Source organism: Lissotriton helveticus, chromosome 7 (assembly GCF_964261635.1).
Source record: "Lissotriton helveticus chromosome 7, aLisHel1.1, whole genome shotgun sequence".
Lineage (NCBI taxonomy): Eukaryota > Metazoa > Chordata > Amphibia > Caudata > Salamandridae > Lissotriton > Lissotriton helveticus.
In genome coordinates, this window is record NC_136068.1 from 1,808,150,570 (window position 1) to 1,808,174,154 (window position 23,585).

The following is a 23,585-nucleotide window of genomic DNA, read 5'->3' on the forward strand; positions in this document are numbered from 1 at the left end:
TGCATCCTTAGGGCTACCTCATAGGTTGTAAACCACCTGCCAATGTCATCCCCCACTACATACCTAGGCTCCAGGTCTTTGGGGACGTGGACCTTTTTGTCTTCATTAGAAACTGCAGTATCACTGCCACCATTACTGCTGGAATCAGGCTTTGAATTCCAGCTCTTTGAGGCTTAGGCCCAGATTTTCAAAACAGTCCCAGAAAGCAGCGTAGCAGGCAAAAATGCTGCTCTGTGTTGTGTGACAGGGAGGGAGCAGGAGAGTGCCCTATCTACAAAGATATGACACTCTCCTCCACTCTCCCAAGAGCTGGTGCAGATTTTAGCTGTTGTGCACCAGGAACAAACCTTTGCACCATAGTGCAAGAGTGTGTGCATGAGTCTACGATAGGTTTTGTACTGGAAGGTTACTCTTCCAGTATTAAATACTATTCTTAGACACACATTTTAAAAATGTCCTACTTTGTATATGTGCTGCACGGTAAACAACGTTTACCACAAATCTTTCTCCTCACAGGGAATCACAACGCGGTTGGGATTCCGCATACCACTACTCCACAAGTCAGAACAACGACTTGCGGAGGGGGGGTAGGTGTTGGATTTAAAATCCAACACCTTCCCTATTGTCCGCACAGACTCGAGTTGGAATCGTAAATTATACTATTCCAACATCCAGCGCCCCCCTCAGCAAGTCGTTGTTCCGACTTGCTGAGTAATGGTTTAAGGAATCACAACGCGGTCGTTGTAACAACTGCATTGTGATTCCCTGCAGGTAGAAATACAGCAGGATAATGTCATACATTCGGGCTGCACAGTGCAGAATCCATGCAAATTTGGAAATGAAAGGAGAAATAAAAAAAATTCTCCTTTTAAAGTTTCCTTTCAAAATGTGGTAACGTTTGGTGCTAAACCTTGTCTTCTATTGTCTGTAGATAGGGTTTTGCTTCAAAAGGCATGGATGGTTGTATGGGAACGCCCATGTACAACCCATGTAACGCTCCGTTGGCACTAAGTAGCGTGAAGCAGTGCCCTGTGCTGCTTTGCGTTACTTTTAGGGCAATTACCAGCACAAAAAATGTTTTACACTGGAAAGTAAATTAGGAACATACCCCCAGATTCATCAAAGTCCCATTTTGTGAGTCCTTAATAGCGATTTTTAAGGAATCGCTATTAAAGACTCGCAAAACGGGATGCATGTAGAAATCGCAATATTTTTTGCGATTTCTACTGCTTCCTTATTTGCGATTCGGTAATTGCTAATCGCAAATAAGGAATGGCTTTCCCATTCATTCCTATGGGCCTAAAGGCCCATAGGAATGAATGGGGAGTCATTCCTTATTTGCGATTAGCAATTAGAGAATCGCAAATAAGGAAGCGATTTCAAGGGTGCCAGGGTGTCCAAAGGACACCCTGTAGCACCCCTGAAATGGTAAGGTACACTGGTGTTGTGCACACACATGTCCAAAGGACATGTGTGTGTGTAACATACAACTTAGAAAAGTGCACTGAAGTGCATTTTTCTAAGTTTTCGCTATTTACCACGTAGTTAGACTTCGCGGTAAATAGCGGCCCCAGATTTCGAATTTGCAATTTTAAAATGGTTCATGAATTGCATTTAAGGAATCTCAAATTGAGATTCCTTAAATGCAATTATTCGCAATTTAGCGATTTCTAGAATTGCGATTTTTGCATTTGGGATGATGAATCCCAAATGCAAAAATAGCGCTCGCAAAGGGCCAGATTCTCAGAATCTGGCCCTTTGCGAGACGATTTCGGCTTGATGAATCTGGCTGCATATATTTTGGTCTGTTTAGCATCACTTTTGTGATGCTAACACAGCGCAAAATGTTTGTAAATTTACATCTACATTCATAGGCCATTTTCCTCCACATGGCCAATTTCTTTTACTCCATTTTTAGTTTTGCCATCTACAGCTAAAATTCCCTCCCATCTGCCAGCTCCACAGGGACAGACTTTGCGAAGACACAATGCTGTCGGGTCTGGTATTGAGCTCCAATCCAGGAGACATGTTGTCCTTCTCCTCCTCTGAGAGCTGCAGCGCAGGACCTGTCCCCAGGTCCTTATCTGATCCTCCCATGTCTTCCTCCTCATCCTGGTCCTCTGTTGCTGCTAGCAACAGGTGAGACTCTCGCCAGGCCCTCAGAGCCTTTGGGAGCTCCAGCTTCCCAGTGCTCCTCTTTGCGGGAAGCCATTTGTCCTTACAGAGAACTCAGCCACAGTGTTGGTTTCCAGCTTGATGAGCTCAAATTCCTTTCTTGCAAGTATGCTCACAAGCGCACATAGTCAGGTAGAATTGGAGTGAGTTTGGAAAAAGCAAAAGTAGCCAACCCAAGAGAATTTTAAAAAAGAGGGTGAACCTGGGATCAAATTATTTATTTGGGATTTTAATGTTACACAAAATTGGTGTATGGTTCTGCACAAATGCAAGTACGGAATGGCACAACTTAACACTACTGTGAAAAATATGGTTGTTGGTCAATGAGGTGCAACCCCACTCAAGCAGCAGCAACAATCCTTGTCAGGGTGAATCCCAAAAAGTCACTGCATTAACCTGTGTTTAACCCTCTGATAGCTTTGAGCAAAAGAACTCAGGCTTAACTTATAGGCAATGTGTAAAGTATTCATGCAGGAAACAAACTGTAATAAAGTGAAAACAGAACACAAGAAAAATCCTACATCAATGTGTAATAATAGAGCTAAATATAATAATTTATTTGAAACCAAAACAGCAAACAATCCAATCAGAACAACCAGAGATATGCAATTTTAAAGATTTAAGTTAAGGCTAGCAGACAAAAAGCACAAATTGCCACTCGCGACTATCTGGTTGTGTGAGATCATGTGAAAGTCACAAGTTCAGGGCACGATAGAGGGACCAAATTAGTCTCACTGAAATGGTTGCCTTCTAAAGTCCAGCACAAAGAGTACCGTTTGCCGTGGAGGAGCCTGTGAAGAGTAGGTAGCATCGCGGACGGTCGTCGCTGTAGTGGAAAAATCCTGTTGTATGTCACGGATGGTCGTTTCTGGAGCTTTGTGTGGATGGTGATCCAGCGCGGCTCCAGTCAAAACCTGCAAACCATCACTATACTCCCTAGGAGCTATTCACACATTACTCATCAGTGGGGCCCATAACACATCATTATCTGTATACACACATTCACCCTGCTCCCAGGATTGATGAAGACTTAGAGGAGAGCTGCTGGATTTTAGCGGAGTGTCTTATTTCATACTAAAATGTATACACTATATACATCTGCAGTTTATCGATATTACCATGGTTTTATTTTCTAGAAACATTAAAACACCTAACCATTATTGTCAATGGATCTGCTAGTAAAATTTAACTAAAGGACAATAAGAACAGCTTAATTCTCCATGTATTTAATTTTATTTAGAGATTAAATCTCCTAGCATGACCTTACTTTTATTCACTCTATTTTAATAATCATTTAAACATTTAATAACCTAGAGAGAAAGAGAAGTTAAATTCAAACATTTATATTTATTAGCATAACAGTTCAGAAAATAAATTGAAAATATATTACCAAGATTTCAGGACACGGACATCAGAATAAGGACAGAACAGTTACCAAAAACCACCTCTCTATTCTTTCTTGATGTTCACCTCCCAGCAGGACTCCGCACCCATTCAAAAATTAAAGTCCATACAAATTTCAAAGTCTTTGCACCATAGTAAACGTTTGTCAATCAATCACACAGCATGTCGTGGTGCAAAATAAAATCAAAAAGCAAGCTTTTTTCTTACTTCCAAACTTCCTCTTTTATACCCTTTTTCCCTAACGTATCTATCTAAGATTCGAAACTTTTACGGTCCTCATTTATTCTTATTGGTCGAATCAAGGGGTGGATGAGCATAACATCATCCCCTCATTGTCCATATTTCCGCCAAGTAATCGTTAAAATAAAAACATATTCTCAATTGTCCTTTGACAGTTCTTTCCGCTTGTGTCCTTTAAATTGTTATTTCAGATCATTTTCCCATGCTCACGATGCGGACATACAAATTATTGGCACTAGCTCGAACGTCCAGGCCACGTTGACCTTGACCCACGCTGTGCAGGCACAGGCTGCTTGCACTTCTCTCGAGCTCAGTTGCGCATGCGTACATCATCACAATCTCGGAGTCTCGGAACCCTCCATCTTTTTGTAGGCCGCATGGGCCATAATGGGAACTACTGTAGAAACAAACACAATTAAACGTTAATTTTCGAAGTATAGCCCTTGTGTTTACCTCCCCCCAGTCTAAGTTAACCCTGTTAGTAATTACCTAGCAATTTAGCCACATATAAGCATGGTTTACTCACCATTCTCCATCATTTCTGCCACAATTAGACATACAAAAAGCATATACACACAGATTTTTGATTAGATTATGACATTTGCGCACAGGATTGATATAACATCTTCACTTAATTCGTAAATTATGATTCACATCATAAGCAAATTAGCATCCCACGTGTATTTGTGTGTGCATTCTATTCTATGTTGGTTATTTTCAAAACCACACAATTAATACATATTACATATTACTGTTATGAGGAAGAGTCTTTATGAGGGGTATACAACATTTTTTGTTTTCACCCTCGCTCCATCAATGGTTAATGTGGGCCGCAAGATTTTGGCAAAACTGGCCAATTCGCGATGAGTCCAAAGTGTCAGGAGTTCACCTTTTCTGTAAGGAAGAGCTAAACTGATACCACACCATGGGTCCTGGACCTGGGAGATATCTCTCGGGGACCAGGAACACACTCCAGCAAGGCTCTAGCAGTTCCATCTGCACACCCAGGCAGGTCCAGTTGCAGCAGGCCAGCTGGACAGCTGCAGAGAGGCCTTTGGGGCTTGTTGTGTCCCTGTAGCTCAGAGCAGGAGGTCATTTAGCTGACCCTGTAGCCACTACAGCCTGTGATGATGGTGCAGGTCCAGTATTCCTTCTGAACAAACAGGGTAGGCTTCAAGCAGCAGGACAGTAGGGCTTCCTTCTTCTGTAGTATCCATAGGTCCAGGAGTGACCAAAGACTGGCTCTGAAGGTCCTTGCTTTATACCTGGTACCCACTTTGAAGTGGGTGAAGCTTCTGGAGTTTCCCCTACAGAGGTGTTTGGAATGTCCCGCCTCTTTGTCCAGGTCCCAGTCTGTCAGGAGCCATATTAGGCCTGTGTGGAGTCCTATCTGTGTGAGCTTGGCCAGTGCCTATAAATTCAAGTGTGATAGACGACAGCTCCCCCTCCCATCCTGCCAGAGGTAGCCCATCCTGCCAACAGCCAGACATTTTATTGTGATGCTGTCTGGAAAGAATACACAAAGGCCACCTGCCAACTAGACCTAGTCATGTAACCTATGAACAGGCTGAAGACACCAAATGGTAAGGAAAAGTAAATGCCAACCTTCTAAAAGTGATAACTGAAGTAGTGCAATGTACAGATGAAAAACAAGCTAATCAGGATGTTGAACGAATGGGAAGGGCAAATTCACATATTTCTGTCCAGATGGTTTAGGTGGGGAATGGACACAATGGTCCTGAATGATGAAGTGGAAGAGCTGCATCTCTTTTATTTTTGATTAATAATGTCCCAGGGCTAAAAAAGTAGAGTATTCATTTATGTGTTATTGCCCACACCTGCAAGCAATGTTGAGTGCTAATTACCTACCCTCTTGTTATGGGTACGAACTAGTCAGCCTTGGACCCATCATTAGCCATAATGATGCCAGGGTAAATAACAGCCATTTTTACCCTGTAGGTACGGGACACATATCTAATGGACTCCCGGCAATATTGAATTATACGTCACAACACTGATTTTTGACCAAGTGGTTATAGCATCAGGTGTACCATGTACTTTACAAGCGTGGCAACAGAATTCCCAGCATGGAAGTCTTGATTCATATCACATATTTTGGCACATGTCACACACCAGGGCTAGACCACAACACACCTTTCGACCAGCCACAACCAGTCCAAATCTGCATGAGACTGGGGTCCATGGAAGGTGGCAAGATGGCCGCATTCCTAATAAGACTACGGCCCAGATTTACAAAACACTTGGCGTTGGATTACTTTTTTAATGCAAATCTGGTGCAAAGTGTTGTGGTGGGATTTACGACCACACACAAATTGTGATTTGCACTGGATTGTAACACCAAGTTATGCAATGCGCTGCCTTGCATTATTTTGTACCATAGGGTTGTGCCATGCGTGGTGGATGGGTGTTCCAAAGAAACCACCCAAGGGTTTTGACATGAATGCCTAGCTATAAATACTTGTACACACGGATGTGTCGAAGTCCTGTGCCTCATCCAGGGAGGTTTAATGTTTTAATTTCTCCTTGTTTTTCCCACTTTGCATGTGTGCTGCATTGTAGTTTTTGAACTGGAACGGACCCCTTCCAGCAAAAAACTGGTGCTTCTGACAATGCAGAAAAGCTTGCACTATGCTGCCGGGGGGGTCTGCATTTGTGTATGACATCTAAAAGTGCACAAGCCCGGAAAGAGCCTTTCATGCAGTACAGGGCTGCAACTTTCCTTGCTGCTCTGTATTGAAATAGTTCTCTGTGTAGCTGGACTCTTGTTTTTATGCTACCACTTCCAACTGCAAGGTGCACTCTCCCAATACATCACTCAAGCATTATGAGGCTCCATTCCTGTTCAAATGTTCAAAAGTCTCAGACACACTGTGCCCAGATTTGGCTCATGAGTGTGAAATAAATGGTGTGCTGTGAAAGGATATGTCTTTCATACCTGCCAATATCGATAAGTGCTATTTTTGTTTTGACTAAAGACTAGTGACAAGAATGTATCAGGAGTTTGATACGTGATTGACTCCTTTACAGGCCTCCCAGCCTTTCTGAGCCCTTGCCCTTCTTGTTAAACTTAGGACTTCCCTGTTGCCCAATCAGATGTCATTAAGTTTCTATATTTAGGTTTTATGGGGTGGCTTACTAATCATATAAACCTTGTATAGGTATAAAACCATCAGGTGCTTCCTCTGTTTGTTTTGTGCCTCTCACGCTCCATCTGCTGTCCAGAGGGATATAAAACCCACACCCTGCGGCAAGCTAATCCTATAGTGCTAAAGTTCTGGTGGCCAATAGGTGAGCCTCGTCGTTGCAGCTCCCTGTACCTTAATCATGGGGCTTCTCGCTGCCATCTGCATAGCCTGCCTCCTGACTACTCTCGTCAGCCAAGGTGAGAACCTGTGCGTCTATGTCTAAACGCTATGTGTGTACCGAGGCCAACGCTCCCTCTCGCTTTCTCTCTCTCTCTACTTTATTTATTCTTTCTATACAAACCAAACTTAAACTACAAGAAATTCTAAAGTTATACCTTTAATTTATAGTTGACACACCTTTAAATTATCATAACTCCCACACCTCCATAAACAATGTATTTAACTTGGTAGCCACATTACATTAACTATAACTTGCCACCCTGCCATGCACTCCTTTCTCACAGATTAAGGGATTTGCGATTAGATAAGTGTTGTTGTAAATGCTACAATTTTCAATGGCATAAATGATATAATGCGAAAGGGTATAAACAGTGCATGGAGAGGGCATAGATTATAGTTGATGTATTATAGTTACCGAGTTGAATACACTGTGCCAGTTATATTTCGAAGGCGTTCTGTAAATTATAAATTAAAGGTGTAAATATAACGCTAGAATTTCTAATGTTTGTGTAGTTGAACTTTGGTTTGTATGAAAAGAATAAAAAACATTTTTCTAATTGACGTTTTTTTTCCAGTAAATTCACTAATTTGTTTAAAAAAAGTAAAAGTGTTTCAAATTGTAGAGTGGAGTGCCGTTGAGTGGAGTGTCGTACAGTAGTTGTGGAGAGTGTTGTATTCTGTATGGAATGGGCAGCACATGGACATTGGAGGGCAAGGATGAGGGGCAGGGGCAGCAAGCTGTCCATGGAGATCAGGTGGGAATGGCAGGGTCAGCACACGGACAATGGAAGGTTGACGGAAAGGGGCAGAGATAGAACATGGACAATGTAGGGCAGGCTGGCGGGGCAGGGGCAGCACACGGGTAACAGTGGGCAGGTGAGAATGGCAGCAAGCGGATTACCAAGCTCAGGTGGGAGAGGCAGGGCTAGAACTCAAATAAAGTACAGTGAGCAGGAAAGGTTTAGGGCATTACACAGGCTTGAAAGGCAGGGTCAGGAACATAGATGGCTGGCTGGAGGGTAAAAAGAAGGAGCAGCAGACAGACAACAGAGTGCGTTGAGGGGGGCAGCACACAGACAAGGAAGGGCAGGTGGGAGGGGCAGGGGAAGGAGGCTGACCACAGAATGTAGGCAGAATGGGCAAGTGTAGTACATGGACAACCAAGGACCAGTGGGAAGCAGTGGCAGAAAGCTGACCACTTAGTACAAGTAGGCTGCAAAAGAATCACCTGGACTATGGAGAGCAAGTCAGAGGGGCAGAGCGCCACACCGACAATGGGGCACAAGCAACAAGCTGACCATGGACGGTAGAGAGGTGAGGCAGAGGCAGCACATGGATAATGGAGGGCAGGTGGGGGTGGCTGGAGCAACAAGCAACAAGCTCATCACGGTGGGCAGGTGAGAGGAGCAGAGGTGGCACACAGACAATGGGCAGGATTAGCACATGGGCAATGAAGGGTTGACAGGAGGAGCAGCACAGCACACGGACTAAAGAGGGTAGGTGGGAAGGGCAGCAGGTTGATACCCGAGGGTAGGTGGAAGGGACAGGAGGAGCATGTTGATAATATAGGGTAGAGGAGAGGGGCTTGGGCAGCACATGGACAATGGTGGGTAGGCAGAAGGGCCAGGGTAGGCAAGCAGAGAATGTAGGGTAGTTGGTAAATGCAGGGGAAGCAAGTTGACAGCAGATGGGAGGGGCTAGGGCAGCAGATTCAGTGGCCAACCGGCACTGTGCAGAACACAGGCCGCTTGCAGTGGTAATTGCCAATTATAGTGGGTTAGGTGCAGGGCCAATGCACGACTGCTTACTGCAAAGGCTGTGCACCATGGGTTGCTGTCCTCCCCTGATGGTAATGAGGTCAGGGCCTGCTTTCAATCTCCCAATTTTGCACAACCATAAATCATGTGTAGCAGGGGGTTGTTTGACTGTTGGTTGGGTAGGCAGCCCATGGGGAGGGGTTGACCCGGGTCACCACTTTGTGCACATGGCCAAAGTTCATGCACAGTGTGTGTGTTGGCTGAATATGATAAAAACTGAAATTTACTGAAATAAATAAAAGGTTAAAGAGACATTATAGTTAGGTATGGTAATGCGATCTTACCTGTCAGAATTTCACTGAAAAAAACATAAGTTTAAAGTTATGTTATAATTAGGAGTGGTAATAGGATCTTAACTTACATTAAAAAAACTATTAAAAAACTCGAAATTCACTGAAAAAAACAAAGGTTAAAGTGATGTTACATATGGGTGTTTTAATTAGATAACAACTAACTTTTAGAAACTTAAAAAACTGAAATGTGCCCACTATAATTTAGAGAACTATCATTTGCACCCTCACCATGCACTGCTCATGACCTGACATATTACATCACATGTGAAATTTTAAATGACATCACTGATGAGATCATAGATGATATCTCAAATCACATCATTGACATCATTCAAGCTACTGGCCCTCAAATTACTCCATGAGCCGTGAGATCATTTTAAAAACTACTCCGACGTTTAAATCTGAAGATGTTAACTGAATTAGATCATTTTAAAAACGACTCCCACATATAAATCTGAAGATATTAACTGACTTTTTTGCCTCCAATTTCACATTCCTTCATGTTTAAAAAATTTCAGTTGTGTATGTTGCTTCTTCATTTATATACAACTTATTATTCTGTTAATAATATTTAATTTTCTAAGCAGTCTCTTCCCCTGTGAGTAGGCTTTATGAAACCGCAAGGGTACCTGGACCACAGGTTAAGACCACTGGACCAGAGCATAATTCAGCACAGTATGTATGGCTGGATGAGAAGAGATGAAGGGGTTAAGAGGGGAAGTTATCCTGAGAAGGATTAAAGTTCAAAAGGGAGACATTTGGGAGCCTACCTGCTCTTGACCTTGACGCGGGAGAGAACGCAACTTCATTATTGAAGGATGCACCAAGTGTCTCAAAAGCTGCACGCTCAATCACCTGGGTGACCAGTGAGAGACAGAAAGTGTACCACCAGCTATGTCTGTGTGCAGCTCATTGTCATCCGCGAGGCCTTAGATAACTACCCGCTGAGGCTGCAGCAGCTTCAGCACCTGTTATGTATCTGCATCTACTGAGCGCTCTAGAAAATGTGAGTGTTTACACAATACCAAGTTGCCACCAAGGGACACCAGGGAAGAGAGGACATTTTGCTGTTGTTCTGATCAAGCTGCCTGGCACACATTATCAATGGTTTGAGAAAAACAAGGACCCCCTGGGTAGTGATTACTAAGGACTCCTAGGGCAGGGTAAACAAAGTGTATGCAAAAAATTCCTAGGCAGTCTTAATGGTAGGCAACAAGTTATTAGAACCAAATGTGACTAGGACTAGGCAAACAATAAAAGATATAATCAGTAGTAAAAAACAAACATGTTTTTAATATACATAATAAAAATAATATAGAGAACTGGAATAGTTCAGATTATATGACAATACAGTAATAAAATTATATGCAATAGTTACATATAATGACACAATATACACCTTTATAAAATAAAATAAATAAAAAGACACCATCAGTTGTTGAGAAGTGTCCACAAACAGAATGAAGGAAAAAATACACTAAAAAGATAAATAGTGATATAGTGAAGTGACATTTTTTTATTGTTTCAGTTAATTAAAACCACAACAATACATTTTAAAAGAGTCGACTAATATGTTTAAAATTTCTTGATATTTAAGTGCGATCTCTGTTGGTATGTTCTAGAGCAATCTCAGTCTAATACCAAGTTTGTTATTTAGAATAGAATAAAGTGTAATTAAAATACAGTCTGTCTAACTTAGTGCAGAAGTTCTTGTTTTTTTTTTCTCTTTTAATGTTCCAGAGAGCTCTCTCCCCGAGCTACCTCAGTTATGTTATCCTTTTTTGTGGACAGGGTGCCAGGGTGTGCTTTAGCGCTTGGGTGTGGGCTGCAAGGAACTTTAGTAGTAGGCAGTTCAATCGCGTGTCTACTGGGTTCAAGGTTGCCATAATTGCAGATCTGCACGTTCTTATGCCCCGCTCGTTCATAGACTTTTTTAAAAGAGAGCTTCGAGCTTGAGCTAGATTCGGTCAGATACAGACAAGATGAATGAAGTCCTCATTACTCCTCCCGCATAGTCTACAGATTTTGGGTCCGTCGTGCACCCAGATTGGTTGGTCCATAATCGATGGAAATTTCCCCAAACGGAGTCCCATCAATTTCTGTTTTCTATGAGCTGGGAATGTGATTGTTAGATATGGGGCTGCCACGAGTGTCACCATCCTCGAGATACAATTAGCATCTTTCAAATGTACTGTTATGTGCAGGGTGGCCACTGGCTACTGGATAGATTTTCCTTTTCCTTGGGTAAATAAGAAGTGGCGTTAATAGACTTCCTTAGCATTCATTTCTTTACATGTAATTACACAGGAAATGGTTGGAATCCCCATTTGGCTAGAATGAGAGTTAGATGGGCCTCCTGAAGGGCCAGATAGGGGATCGGAGTAGATGTTGCACTGGGATGCAGGAAGAGGGGCGGTTGATTCTCATGAGCCTGAATGTGATGGAGAGTGTGCTGCTCCAGAAAGAGAACCTACATGTAGGTGACTGTGAATCTGATTGTGGACATGGTGGGATACAGTAGTTTGTGAAGTACTGGTGTTTTGTGGGAGGTAGGATCTGGTTATGCATGGCATGATCACAATAGTATATATTTGTGGCTTGGAACACCATTGTGCCCTGTATGTTATGGAGCACCAACACAAATAAGCACAGTGTAGGCAGTGAAAGTGGGATGAATGTTAAGAGCTTCTGAAGGATTTTTACTAGTGGTTTGCAGGTGAACTATTTGCTTCCTTGGTGCCTGTGTCAGCCCACAGATGAGTGTGTGTTAGTTATGTTGTGGTGACAGAATAAATTAGTGTGAATTATGGTCGAAAGGCCTTGGCCGGGTCAGTGGTGGGCTCTCTCTACAGAGAGAGTGAGCAGATCACTGCTATGAACAGTCCCTATGGAGTGCATATAATTAATATTGAGGTGAATGGTAACTGAGTACTAGCTCCCTTTTGAGGTATCAATGCTTCACACACATTAGTTGGGATGGGATGGGATAAATGACAGGTATCCATAAGCAACAGGACGGTGGGCTTATGGTCGGCGCGGACAAGTAGTTGACGCCAATCTGCATGATGCCACAGTGATTTGTGAGGTGAATAGGTTGGTGTGGCAGAGCAGAGTGATGGGGCACCTCTAGTGAGGCTGGTGACCATTACCCCAAGGGCTCACAACTAGATAGGCGAGGACCAAAGGAGGATCCTCTAAGTCGGACAGGTAGGAAGTCATCTTTACCTGACATGCTGGTGATCAACCGGAAGCTCAGACCTTATTCCAAAATCCTGACGTTCCCAGTCAGAAATGCTAGTGGTCTCTTGAGAGACCTGATCCCTTTCAAAATAGAAAAATGGCCCCAGAACTGGCATCGTTCATTCTCGGGTACCAAGACCCTGATTCCATGACTGACTTCTCCTTCTCTGTTGTTAGTGAAGCTAGCATGTGACAGTTCCTTACTCAATGTCTCTAGGGGGGAACATGGCGGCCGTCGGCTAGGACGAGTCGCACGCTCCAAGCAGCTCTCGGAAAACTCCACTCTGCTGCCGAAATCATGCCGCAGGATAGCGTGTTTTGAGACGCGCTGACTTGGGGAACAGTGACGGTCGAGGTCGCAGCAAGGACGGGGCTTTGTTTGTTCTGGCCAAAGCTTTCTCATCTTGTTTATCTTACCGGAGCCACTTTCCTGGATGTGCCTGCCTGCCGCGTCCCGCCCTCTCCGCTCTGCCTCGCTGCTGTATTGGGGACGGGCAGCCGTGGAGCTCAGGCGTGGCCATGCGGCGGCTGCCCGGGGGCTCCTCGGAGCAATTGCGATTACGGGTGGTGGGAGAAGAGGAGGGCCGGTGATTTGCCCGGCGTCACCCGTGTCTGCACCTTTTTGCTTGGATTCTGGAGCCACGGTGTCACAGGCTTCACACAGCCGGGAAGTAGATTCGCCTGGATCAGCTGGCTCAGACAACTCCCTGTTAAACAGAAGTAAGGTGGCTGGGCAAGTTGGAGGCAAAATAAGTTTGGTTGATAAAGGTAAATGTAAAGGCTTTGGCAAAGTTGTGCCTTTAAGGTGTACAAGAAGCACAACTAGAAGGCAGAACAAAGACCACAAGTTGGCAAAAAAACTACAATTCCCAGGGTGCACCGTAGGGCACCGTAGGGCGGGCTCAGAACGTAGACAGAAGTGTCGCTGGAGGCCTGGAGCAGAATTTAGATTTAGAGAGAAGTGAAGCGAAGAGTGCTAATATAAACGAAAATACTAAAGGTAAAAATATAAAGCAAAAACATAAAGGTGCTGGCAATAAACATTTGAAGAGCTCTAGTGGGGTCACACCATCCCTACGCTCCTTCTTTAAAGTTATACCCTAGGTATAAGACATCTCATCGGGTATGGCAGCTTCTGTAGAGGTAGCTTCGCAGGCAGTCTTGCCTGCCTCCGTTCCTGTTCTGGTCTCAGCACCGGTCCCGGTCCCGGCTACGGTTCCTGTCTCTGCCTCTGTTTCTGCGCCTGGGTCCGTTTCGGGCCCATTTTCTGAACCTGTAGTGCCTGCAGAGCCTGTATTATCTTCCGTAATGATATCTACCCCCACACTTCCCTTTTGTGCCTCTTCACTGATTGCTTCACATTCTGTACCAACTAATGAATCTGGCGCACAAGATCCCTCTGAGCCCGTTAATGTGAGAAGGACATCTATCTCCCACGATGGGCAGGCTGAGGAAGGAGACCAAGGGGCGCAATCAACAGAGAAAGAGACAGTGGATGGAAGCAGTTGTGGGGATTTGGGGGTAGGTCGAACGCTTGAGGCCCTGGTTCTATCAATTACTGCAATGAGGGAGGAATTCAGGAGTGATTTCGCAGTCTCCAAAGCTAATCAAAACGATATTAGAGCATCCTGTGAAGTACTTGACAAGAAGGTGGATGGTCTGTATGAAAGGACGGAGATATTAGAAAGCTCGGTGGGCCTACTAACATCTAACCTTGAGACAGCCTGGTCAAAAATTCAAACACTGCAAAAGGATGGGGAGAGTATGCGGGAGCGGATTGAAGTGATGGAAAACTATTCTCGACGGAACAACATTCGGCTTTTGAAGATTCCGGAAGGAAAGGAAGGTACAGACCTTAAGGGCTATGTTACTAAGCTACTAAAAGACTCTCTTAACTTTGAAGAAACAGTTGAAGATTTGGATAAAGATATCCAACGAATACATAGGGATCCCTTCCGCCTTAATCCTGCAAGAAATAAACCTAGAAAGGTTTTGATAAACTTCCTGACATACTCCTTCAAGGAAAAGATTTTGAACCTTGCGCTGAAAGCCAGAACTCTACAAGGTCCGGACTTCTCTTTTGAAGTACGGTCAGATCTATCAAAGACCACTCTTGATCGACAGTGGGAGTTGGGGCAGCGCATGGATAAGTTTAGGTCATTGGGTGCCACTGTCCAGATGAGGTTCCCGGCCTTTCTTCGCATTATGTATAACAACAAAATGCACAATATTCGCTCTCCACTAGATGCTGATGAACTATTGGAGAGTATTAGAGATCATCTTCAGGCTCAAGGCGGTAGTTGACCTACTCACCTCGTGGTCTGTATCTACAACCATTTAAATTCCCTGTCAAACCCCTAATTTGGTTTACTTCAGCTATTTTTTTTTTTTTTTGGGTGTATTGACAATCGGGCAATATTAAATTGAAGGGTCTAAAGATCTAAGGAAACAAAGGGAATAGTAGGCTGTAAGACGAAATAAACAAATAAATGAGAAAACAATGGTAAATAGAAGTAGACTATAATGTAATTGGGTAAGCAAAAAAAAAAAATCACTTTGGGGTGTAGTAAGGAACTTGCAAAAAAGGAAGAAAAAAAAAGGGAAAAATAGTAGAATGCATTATATTTTTTAGAGTCCCCCCCCCTTGCACCTTAATCAATTTTCCCCTTAATGTATTCACCTTAGCAAGAGTTGCAGGTGTAGGTGTAGTTCGCCTGTGGAGAGAAGCAGCAGGGTGGGGTTTGGGGTGGAGGGCTGTTGGAGGGCGTAAATCTGGCTAGACATCAGGCCAGAGTAGTTAGGGGTGGGTTCTCTAGGGGGGAGGGGGGGAAACAGTAAAAATTCCTCATTAGTCTGCCTTTCTTTTTCATTTCCCAGTATCTATTTCTTTGACATCTTCTCAAGGTCAGAATTTTAAAATGCTAAGGCTAGTATCCTGCAAGAGGAGGATAAGAGCAGCGGGGTGGCTAGATGTGACTCTATGACGTTTATTCAATGCCTGACCTGGAATGTCAATGGTCTGCACGTGAGAAGTAGGCGGGATCGCATCCTACAATACTTGAGAGATTCTCCCGCGCAGATCATCGTCATCCAGGTGTCACATCTATTGAAAGCTGAGGCCACAGTAATACTTAAAAAACAGAGATGGATAGACAAATTTTGCAGTACGGACCACAATGCGAACATCAGGGGGGTATTATTTATCTTTAAAAAGTCCGCCAAAGCCCAAATTTTAGATCATAAAGAGGACCAGTCAGGGAGATGGCTGATAGTTAGAATTTTGTTGGAGGGTCAAATTTATACTTTGGTGGGATACTATGGCCCTAATTCTGATGATCCATCTTATTTGGATACTATCAGAAACCATCCGGTAACATCTCATGACCCGGTGATCTGGATGGGTGATTTTAACATCGTGCTTAACCCTCGTCTAGACAAATTGGTAAAATCTAGAGCCTGTGGTACTGTTAAATCCAGGCAAACCCTCACTGAGATCATGAAACAGCTAGGGTTGGCAGATGTATGGAGGGAAAGAGCTGAGGATAAATTAGGGGTCTCCTTCCAGAACAGTCGATTTAAACATAAATCTAGAATCAACTATACTCTTTTCAGCCACAGCTTGAAAGACACCCTAACAGAGATAAACTATCTTCCTTCTCATATGTCAGACCATTCAGCTCTTATATTTACCCTAAAAACTGGTAATAAGTTAAATCACTCATCTTGGTCGTTTGACTGGACAATCCTACTGGAGGAAGAAGAAGTTAACTTTTTGGTGGCAGAGCCCATTTCATACTTTGAGTTAAACCTTAACTCTGCTGGCCTAGCTATGGTTTGGGAGGCATTTAAGGCCTTTTTAAGAGGCCGCATTACTAGCAGAGCCTCCTATAGGCGGAAACAATACAGACTTTTGACATCCAGCTTGGAACAAGAAATGAAACAAATAGAGTTAAACTTTGGCCTATCTTTAGGATCTTTAGAAGAGCAGACAAGACTCGCCGAATTAAAAACACAATTGGAAATAATACTGCAAGAGAGGGTCAGTAAAAGGTGGGAGGCTAGTAAAATCTCCCAGTTTGAATTTGGTGAGGCTGCAGGTAGGGTCCTGGCATGGGGCATGGAAGACAAAGTCTGATCAAGCACTGAAGTACATTAAAGAAATCAAGGTAGAAGGGGAGGCTGTAGTAAGATCGTCAAACTCAGAGATTGGCAATGCCTTTTTTGAATTTTTCCAGGCAATCTATACGGAGGACCTTCCCAATGACCAGGTGGCGAGAGACACTTGGCTAGAGGGAATTACGCTCCTAACTCTTTCAACACAGGAAGCCCGGACCTTATTCCAAAATCCTGACGTTCCCAGTCAGAAATACTAGTGGTCTCTTGAGAGACCTGATCCCTTTCAAAATAGACAAATGGCCCCAGAACTGGCATCGTTCATTCTCGGGTACCAAGACCCTGATTCCATGACTGACTTCTCCTTCTCTGTTGTTAGTGAAGCTAGCATGTGACAGTTCTTCGAAGGGAGAGTAGGATTGCCCTAGCAAGTTGTTGGGTGCACCCTCTGGTCACCAAAAAGTATTTGGGCCCCTCCTTTGTTGCCTCTCCTACATTTGATAGAAGGCACAGCCACCATGGAATAGTTTTACTTCAATTGTAAAATTGCTGTGCCCTGTCGCCTTTGGAGTTCAAGGAGCACTCAACAAGTCAATCTGACAGAGTGAAGGAGACAGCAGCATCAAAGAGTCAGATGCGCCCCTACTAGCCTTGCCTCATTGTCGCCTGCATCACAGTGTAACCATTATGTTCTGCAACCAGTTCACCGGGTTAGGCCGCGTAGACTGCCATCTTGTCTTCCATTCAGCATCCCGAACAAATGTAATCCAGGCCTAAGGCAACACTGACAAAAGCTCAGTGTTATTTTCTTTCTGGGTGGCTAAAGCAGGTCCTTGGTATCTTGTATAGAGCACAAGGATTTGAAACATTAAGGGTCGAGCATGTATCAGCAAATTGTGAGAGCTATTCATTCATTTAAAGATCCAATGTGCATCACGATACAAACTTGCCAGCCTTATTTTCTTAGGAAATAAATAGATACCTGATGATAAACATGATATGTAAACAGACACTTGCATTCAAATTCAAGAGATTAGTATCCTGGCATGCCACACAATCCTCTTAGAGTGCAGCATGGTCATGATTTCATTAGTAGGGTTGTGAGAATATTTTTCATGAAATGTTAACTTTAACTGCCTGCACATCTCTAGAAAATCGTCATATAAATTCAAAATGACAGTTTTTTTGTTCACTTCTTATACGTAAGATACCAAGGATGTGCTTAATGAGTGATGTGATTTGGCACAACAGCCAGGCATGCACTGGGTGAACTTTGTTGCCTGTTCCTTCTATGCTTACACTTCAGGGTTTGAAAGACATGCAATACTATCCTGTTTGAGGCGCAGGTTTCTAGGCAAATACAGAGCATGTCAATGGGCTCCAGATTTGTCCTCTTTTGTGCCAACCTCTTTATCTGATGGCTTAAGGGTGCTTGTGTCTGGACCAAGCGCAGCACAACCTGGACTGCATAAGTCTCATGCTGGGGCAGATACATTGGAGATATTTTAATTATGCGGATGAGCCCTTTCTAAGAACTTTGACACTTTACTATAGGATAAAAATCCTACAATTTTGAAATTTACAAATATAAAATGCATTATTCATCAAGAGGGATAACATAGAGATCAGAATAAAGCGGAAACCAGCTGCTTGTAGCTCAATATTACACATCCCTTCCATGCATTCAAAATCACAGTTATGGGCAATACAATTAGGGGAGGAGACTAGGTTAAAAAAGGAATGACAGCTACTGAAAGTATAATCCACAAGGGGGGCTAATAGGCTGATACACTAATTCTTACAGGATCAACCTTTTCCAAATGGAGCAATGTGAACAAATTAGTCCTGGCACTAAAACATGTAATCGCTCAATCTGCCACACCATCACTTGAAAATCAAGTACAATAATGAGCATACCAACAGCCTGCTATGCAGAAGGGTGAGTAATACTGTGATGGGATGCTTATAAAAAAGTTGAGGTTTCACTGTGGATCATGGATGATGTTCAAGGATGGTTCAGGACATGGAGAAGGAGGAAGAGGAGGCCACATTTTAGTATTGAGGAGAGAAAATTACCTAAATATGTAAAGGGCTCTTAGTGTAGAGATAGAAGCTACATAAAACTGGGAAGTGAAGTGGGGTGTGTAAGAAAAAATTTAGAATTGTAAGCGGGATGGATGACATACGGAGGTAGGCCATCAACATGTTTAAAAACTACACAAAACGGTAACAATTAGAGATGGATGTTAAAAGAAAATCAGTGATCAGAGATGAGGCATGGGGATAGGGAGTGTTGGGGTTAACAAAGAGAATATGAGTGTAAGAGTTAAAGACAGATTTAAGAGGATAAGGTAAATAAGCAGGAAGAGCAATGAACATACAGCCAGATTCATCATTGTCCCGTTTTGCGAGTCCTTAATAGCGATTATTAAGGAATCGCTATTAAGGACTTGCAAAACGGGATTCATGTAGAAATTGCAAAAAAAATAGCGAATCCTACAGCTTCCTTATTTGCGATTAGCAAATTGCTAATCGCAAATAAGGAATAACTCCCCATACATTCCTATGGGCCAAAGGCCCATAGGAATGAATGGGGAGTTATTTATTTATTTATTTATTTTACAGATTTGTAGAGCGCATGGCTGCCCGTAAGCGTCCCAGCGCTATTGACATGAACCAGATGCAGAGAAAGCATTACGGGAACAGCCATGTCTTGAGTGCCCTACGGAATGAGAGAAGGTTAGGCTGGGCTCTGATGCCTGGGGGCAACGTGTTCCACAGTTTGGAAGCATTGTATGCAAACAGTCGTCCACCAGAACGGGCTTTCTTGATTCTGGGAACAGATGCTAAGTTGCAATTTGAAGATCGTAGCGTTCTCTTGGTGGTGTAGGGTGTGATAAGGTTTTGTAAGATTGGTGGAGCCTTACCATGCAGGATTTTATATGTCGTGCAAAGTGCCTTAAATTGTATTCTCTCCTGAATAGGCAGCCAATGCAAGGCATTCAAGGCTGGTTTGGCTGAGCAACGGCGATGCGTTCCTGTGAGGAGGCGGGCGGCAGCATTTTGTACTGTCTGAAGTTTTGATAGTACTTTTTTAGGGGCCCCCAAATAGAGGGCATTGCCGTAGTCCAGGCGTGACAACACAAGACTGTGGATCAAGAGTTGTTGGGACTGTGTTGGGAGTAGGGGCAGAATTTTCCTAGCTGCCGAAGGAGGCCGTGACACACATCAGCTGTTTTTCTTGCTTGGGTGGAGAAATTGAGGCCTTCATCCAGCCATATTCCTAGGCTCTTGATTTCTTGTTTCGGATTAGGTGGTGTACCCATACAGGGCGGCCACAGAGATTTAGGTTGGTAGAGTGATTGATTGCCTAGGATCATTATCTCTGTCTTGTCGTTATTCAGTTTGAGATGTGAGATGTTCATCCATTTAGTTATGTCGTTTAGACAGTTTTGGAGGTTGGTGAGGGATTGGTCTTGCTGACTTAAAGAAACTACCAATTGGGTATCGTCAGCGTAGGTTAAAAGCTTGATCTCAAAAGGGGTGACGATCTTTTCAAGGGGGGACATGTAAACATTAAAAAGGGTCGGACTGAGGGACCCCACAGCTGATGGCAGTGGACCTAGAAGTGAAATTACCATCTGCTACCTGGAAGGATCTATCGTTAAGGACGAAGGCCGCGCTCAGGTCCAGGAGGATCACTGCCACTGATCCTCCTGAATCCATGATTTTCCTTGCCTCTTCGACCACCGCCAACATCGCAGTTTCTGTGCTCTGGCAGGGCCTGAATCCTGTCTGAGACGGCTCCAGGAGTTATTCCTTATTTGCGATTAGCAATTTGCTAATCGCAAATATGGATGCGATTTCAAGGGTGCCTGGGGTGTCCCTGTAGCACCCCTGAAATGAAAATGTAGACTGATGTAGACTGATGTTGCGCACACACATGTCCAAAGGACATGTGTGTGTGTAACATACAACTTAGAAAAATGCACTATGCCTATGTATGCGTGTGCAAAAAGTCACCCACATTTACAAACCAAGAAGGAAAAAGAAACAGAATTCCTAGGTAAAGTGACCCACAGTGAACAGGGAAAACATTTAGTGTCCTCTGTTGCCCTCACACACCTCGAGAGGTGTCATACTTCATCATCGGGCAGTTGCTCCTCGTAGGGCCGGCGCTGCAATTCCCTACGGCCCCCCGAAGGGTCTCTTTATCGGAGATCTTTTTAGGACTGCCGGATGGTGCATGTGGGTGTGCGGGGTAGGGGGTCATGTGAGGGTGATAAAGAGTGCGTGCAAATATTGTGTGAAATATTTAGTGGGTAACCATGCAGCGAATGTTTGTAATCTGTACCCAAAGCAGTCTTAACTGCTAAATAAATAAAATCTAGCCCCAAGGGCATATTATGCCAGGGTGTAGACATAGGTCAACATGTTTCACGCCTGTGTCGCCTTAAGGGTCGTTGGCGTTCCGTCAGGACCAGAATATTTAAAAATAAGTGGTGCACGTGGAAATAGATTAAAATACCCTCATGATCGACCAGGGTGGGCATTAACCTGTATACCCGACATCTGGCTACAGCTGCATGTTGTAACCGCTCCAGGTCTGGCACTTATAATTACAAAGAAAATAGAGGCCTTGACCTCAAGGAGAAGGGATTCCCTCCTCAAGCCACCTGCCCAAGCCACCCTTTCCCTTCCAATCCTTCCAATCAGAGCCCACATAAAGACCTCTGCTATCCATCCCAGAAATCAGGATTTCAAATGAAGCATTTATATCGCCTCCACCAATCCAAACCCTCAGTCTAATACAGAGAGCCATGACAGGTTAAAATCACCACATACGTCTTCCTAACTAGAGGGGGAAGGCACGTCCTCTCCAGAAATGCTGCTCACTTTGGCGCCATAGAATGGTAGACTTTAAGAAGTAACTTCTTACTTTTCTTTCTGATAGGTTCATGTCAACAAGTAGAAGGAACTACAAAACCCAGCACAAGCCAGTCCAAGTCTTCACAAGCAAGCACACTAGAAGACAAGTCCAAGTCTTCACAAGCAAGCACACTAGAAGACAAGACCAAATTAACACAAGCCAGCACACCAGACAACAAGTCCACGCCAACACAAGCTAGCACACTAGAAGACAAGACCAAGCCAACACAAGCCAGCACACTAGAAGACAAGACCAAGTCAACACAAACCAGTGCACCAGAAGACACCTTTACTAGCAAGAGTACACCCCAAGATGGCACTACCAAAGACAACAGCACTGCAACTACTGGCACTACCCGTGACGTTACCACCCGTGGAAGTGCCCACCATGTCATGGACTGTACCCATGTTGTCCTCCTGTCAACGTTCATAGCAATCTTCTTTTCAAAACTTTTCTTCTAATGACAATGCTACATTGCCAATCTGGACTGGTCCTGCCTCTGGGCATGCCATTTGTACCAGCTGCAGCAGCATTTCCATCATAAAGCAGCAGGAATCTGTACAATGCATGAAGCCTCAATATTATTACTAAGAATGACAGAATGGTGTTTATCCTCGCAACCTAGTAAAGTTCTTCTTAAATTAGGTGTTTTTTTAATTTACATTCTGGTCAGTAAGTCTTTATTGAAAACTCGGGTCACCTACAGCATTGGTGAGTCAACGATGGATTCGGCCAGCTCAAATGAAAGGCTACTCAGCCTGGAGAGTCAGTATCCACACAGACACTTATTAATGAGGTGCTCCTTGCTGTGCTCAATGGCACCTGACAGCTTGTGAACTCACTGCCACGGAAGCAAAAAATATTTTCAAATGAGCTGATGAGAGAACAGTTGTTCTGCATTTTAGGTCTCTCTGTGTTGCTAAATAATACATTTCTTCCCATTCATTTTTCTTCTTCCCCTTCTGTTCTCCCTGTTCGCCTGTCATTTTTCCTGCCTCACCTCACCTCCCTTTGATTTTCCTGTAACTTATCTTTCTTTTCCCCCCTCATGCAGGAGAAAAGACACAGCAGTCTCTTCCACCACATTGTTTAACAGACACATGGCGGTGGCACGTCTTCTGCATAAGGTATCGCGTCTTTCCCTAGAAGTATTTAAATCATCTAATGTACAGATTCTATCGGTTCGGACAGCTCCTGGTATTCAGCCTTACTTAACATTTTTTCTAACTAACTACGAAAAATATGTTTTGACTAGGTTTCGATTTAACTCTTTTTTCCACCTTGTTAGCTTTCCCAACCAACATGACTGGTCGAATGATTTAATGAAATGTCCATGTGACGGAATATCATCCCAGTCTTCAATGCATGTAACTTTGTTCTGCAGATATTATGAGCTCCCCCGCAAGCAATGGATCATTCCCCTTCTCCGTAAAATGGGCCTGAGAACCTGCCGGCCCGCTCACTTGTGCCTGCAGTTTCTAGATTCACAATATGCTGCTAAGTGTGTAGCCTGCTTTTTAAAATCATGTTTAAAAATTCGCTGTAAAGTTCGAGCTTTCGTTAACTTGATTTCTTGTTCTCCTGTACAGCATTTTAATGAAATATTTTTAGAAAGGTTTTTAAACGATTAATAGTTTTTAAATTGTATCAAAATACTGAGATTTTAATATGTATTGCAATATTTCTTTTGTGTGCTTGTACTTTTTATGGTTCTGCTATGTGATAACCGAATAAAAGATTTGAGAGAGAGAGCATAATGTATCAAATCACATTGCCTCTTCTTCGGATCTGATTTATTTATTCTAAATATGTTCCGTGACATCTTAGGCACAAAAGACATATCCGCCCCTCTTTCCTCCGATTCTGATAGTCACGGATAAGAGGGGGAATAAGTGAACCTTCTTTTTAATTCGTCAGCACAGGAGCCTATGTAGAGGTCATGATATCCGAAGAGCAGGAGTGACAGCAGGAGTGACGTCAGGAGTGA

General features: G+C 43.5%; 1 protein-coding gene across 1 annotated transcript; it reads left to right on the forward strand.

Annotated features, from left to right (window-relative positions):
* Positions 1-7,000: 7,000 nt before the first annotated feature.
* Positions 7,001-23,367, forward strand: LOC144770795 (uncharacterized). The gene is made up of 2 exons (XM_078655554.1): positions 7,001-7,222; positions 21,623-23,367. The coding sequence occupies exons 1-2, from the start codon at positions 7,165-7,167 to the stop codon at positions 22,057-22,059; spliced, it is 495 nt and encodes a 164-aa protein (XP_078511680.1). The 5' UTR covers positions 7,001-7,164; the 3' UTR covers positions 22,060-23,367.
* Positions 23,368-23,585: the final 218 nt, after the last annotated feature.

Excerpts from the sequence above, each read along its gene's own strand:
- LOC144770795 (XM_078655554.1), top strand. The coding sequence starts at position 7,165 with ATGGGGCTTCTCGCTGCCATCTGCATAGCCTGCCTCCTGACTACTCTC. Across the intron at positions 7,223-21,622 it reads GACTACTCTCGTCAGCCAAG|GTTCATGTCAACAAGTAGAA; the intron begins GTGAGAACCTGT and ends TCTTTCTGATAG.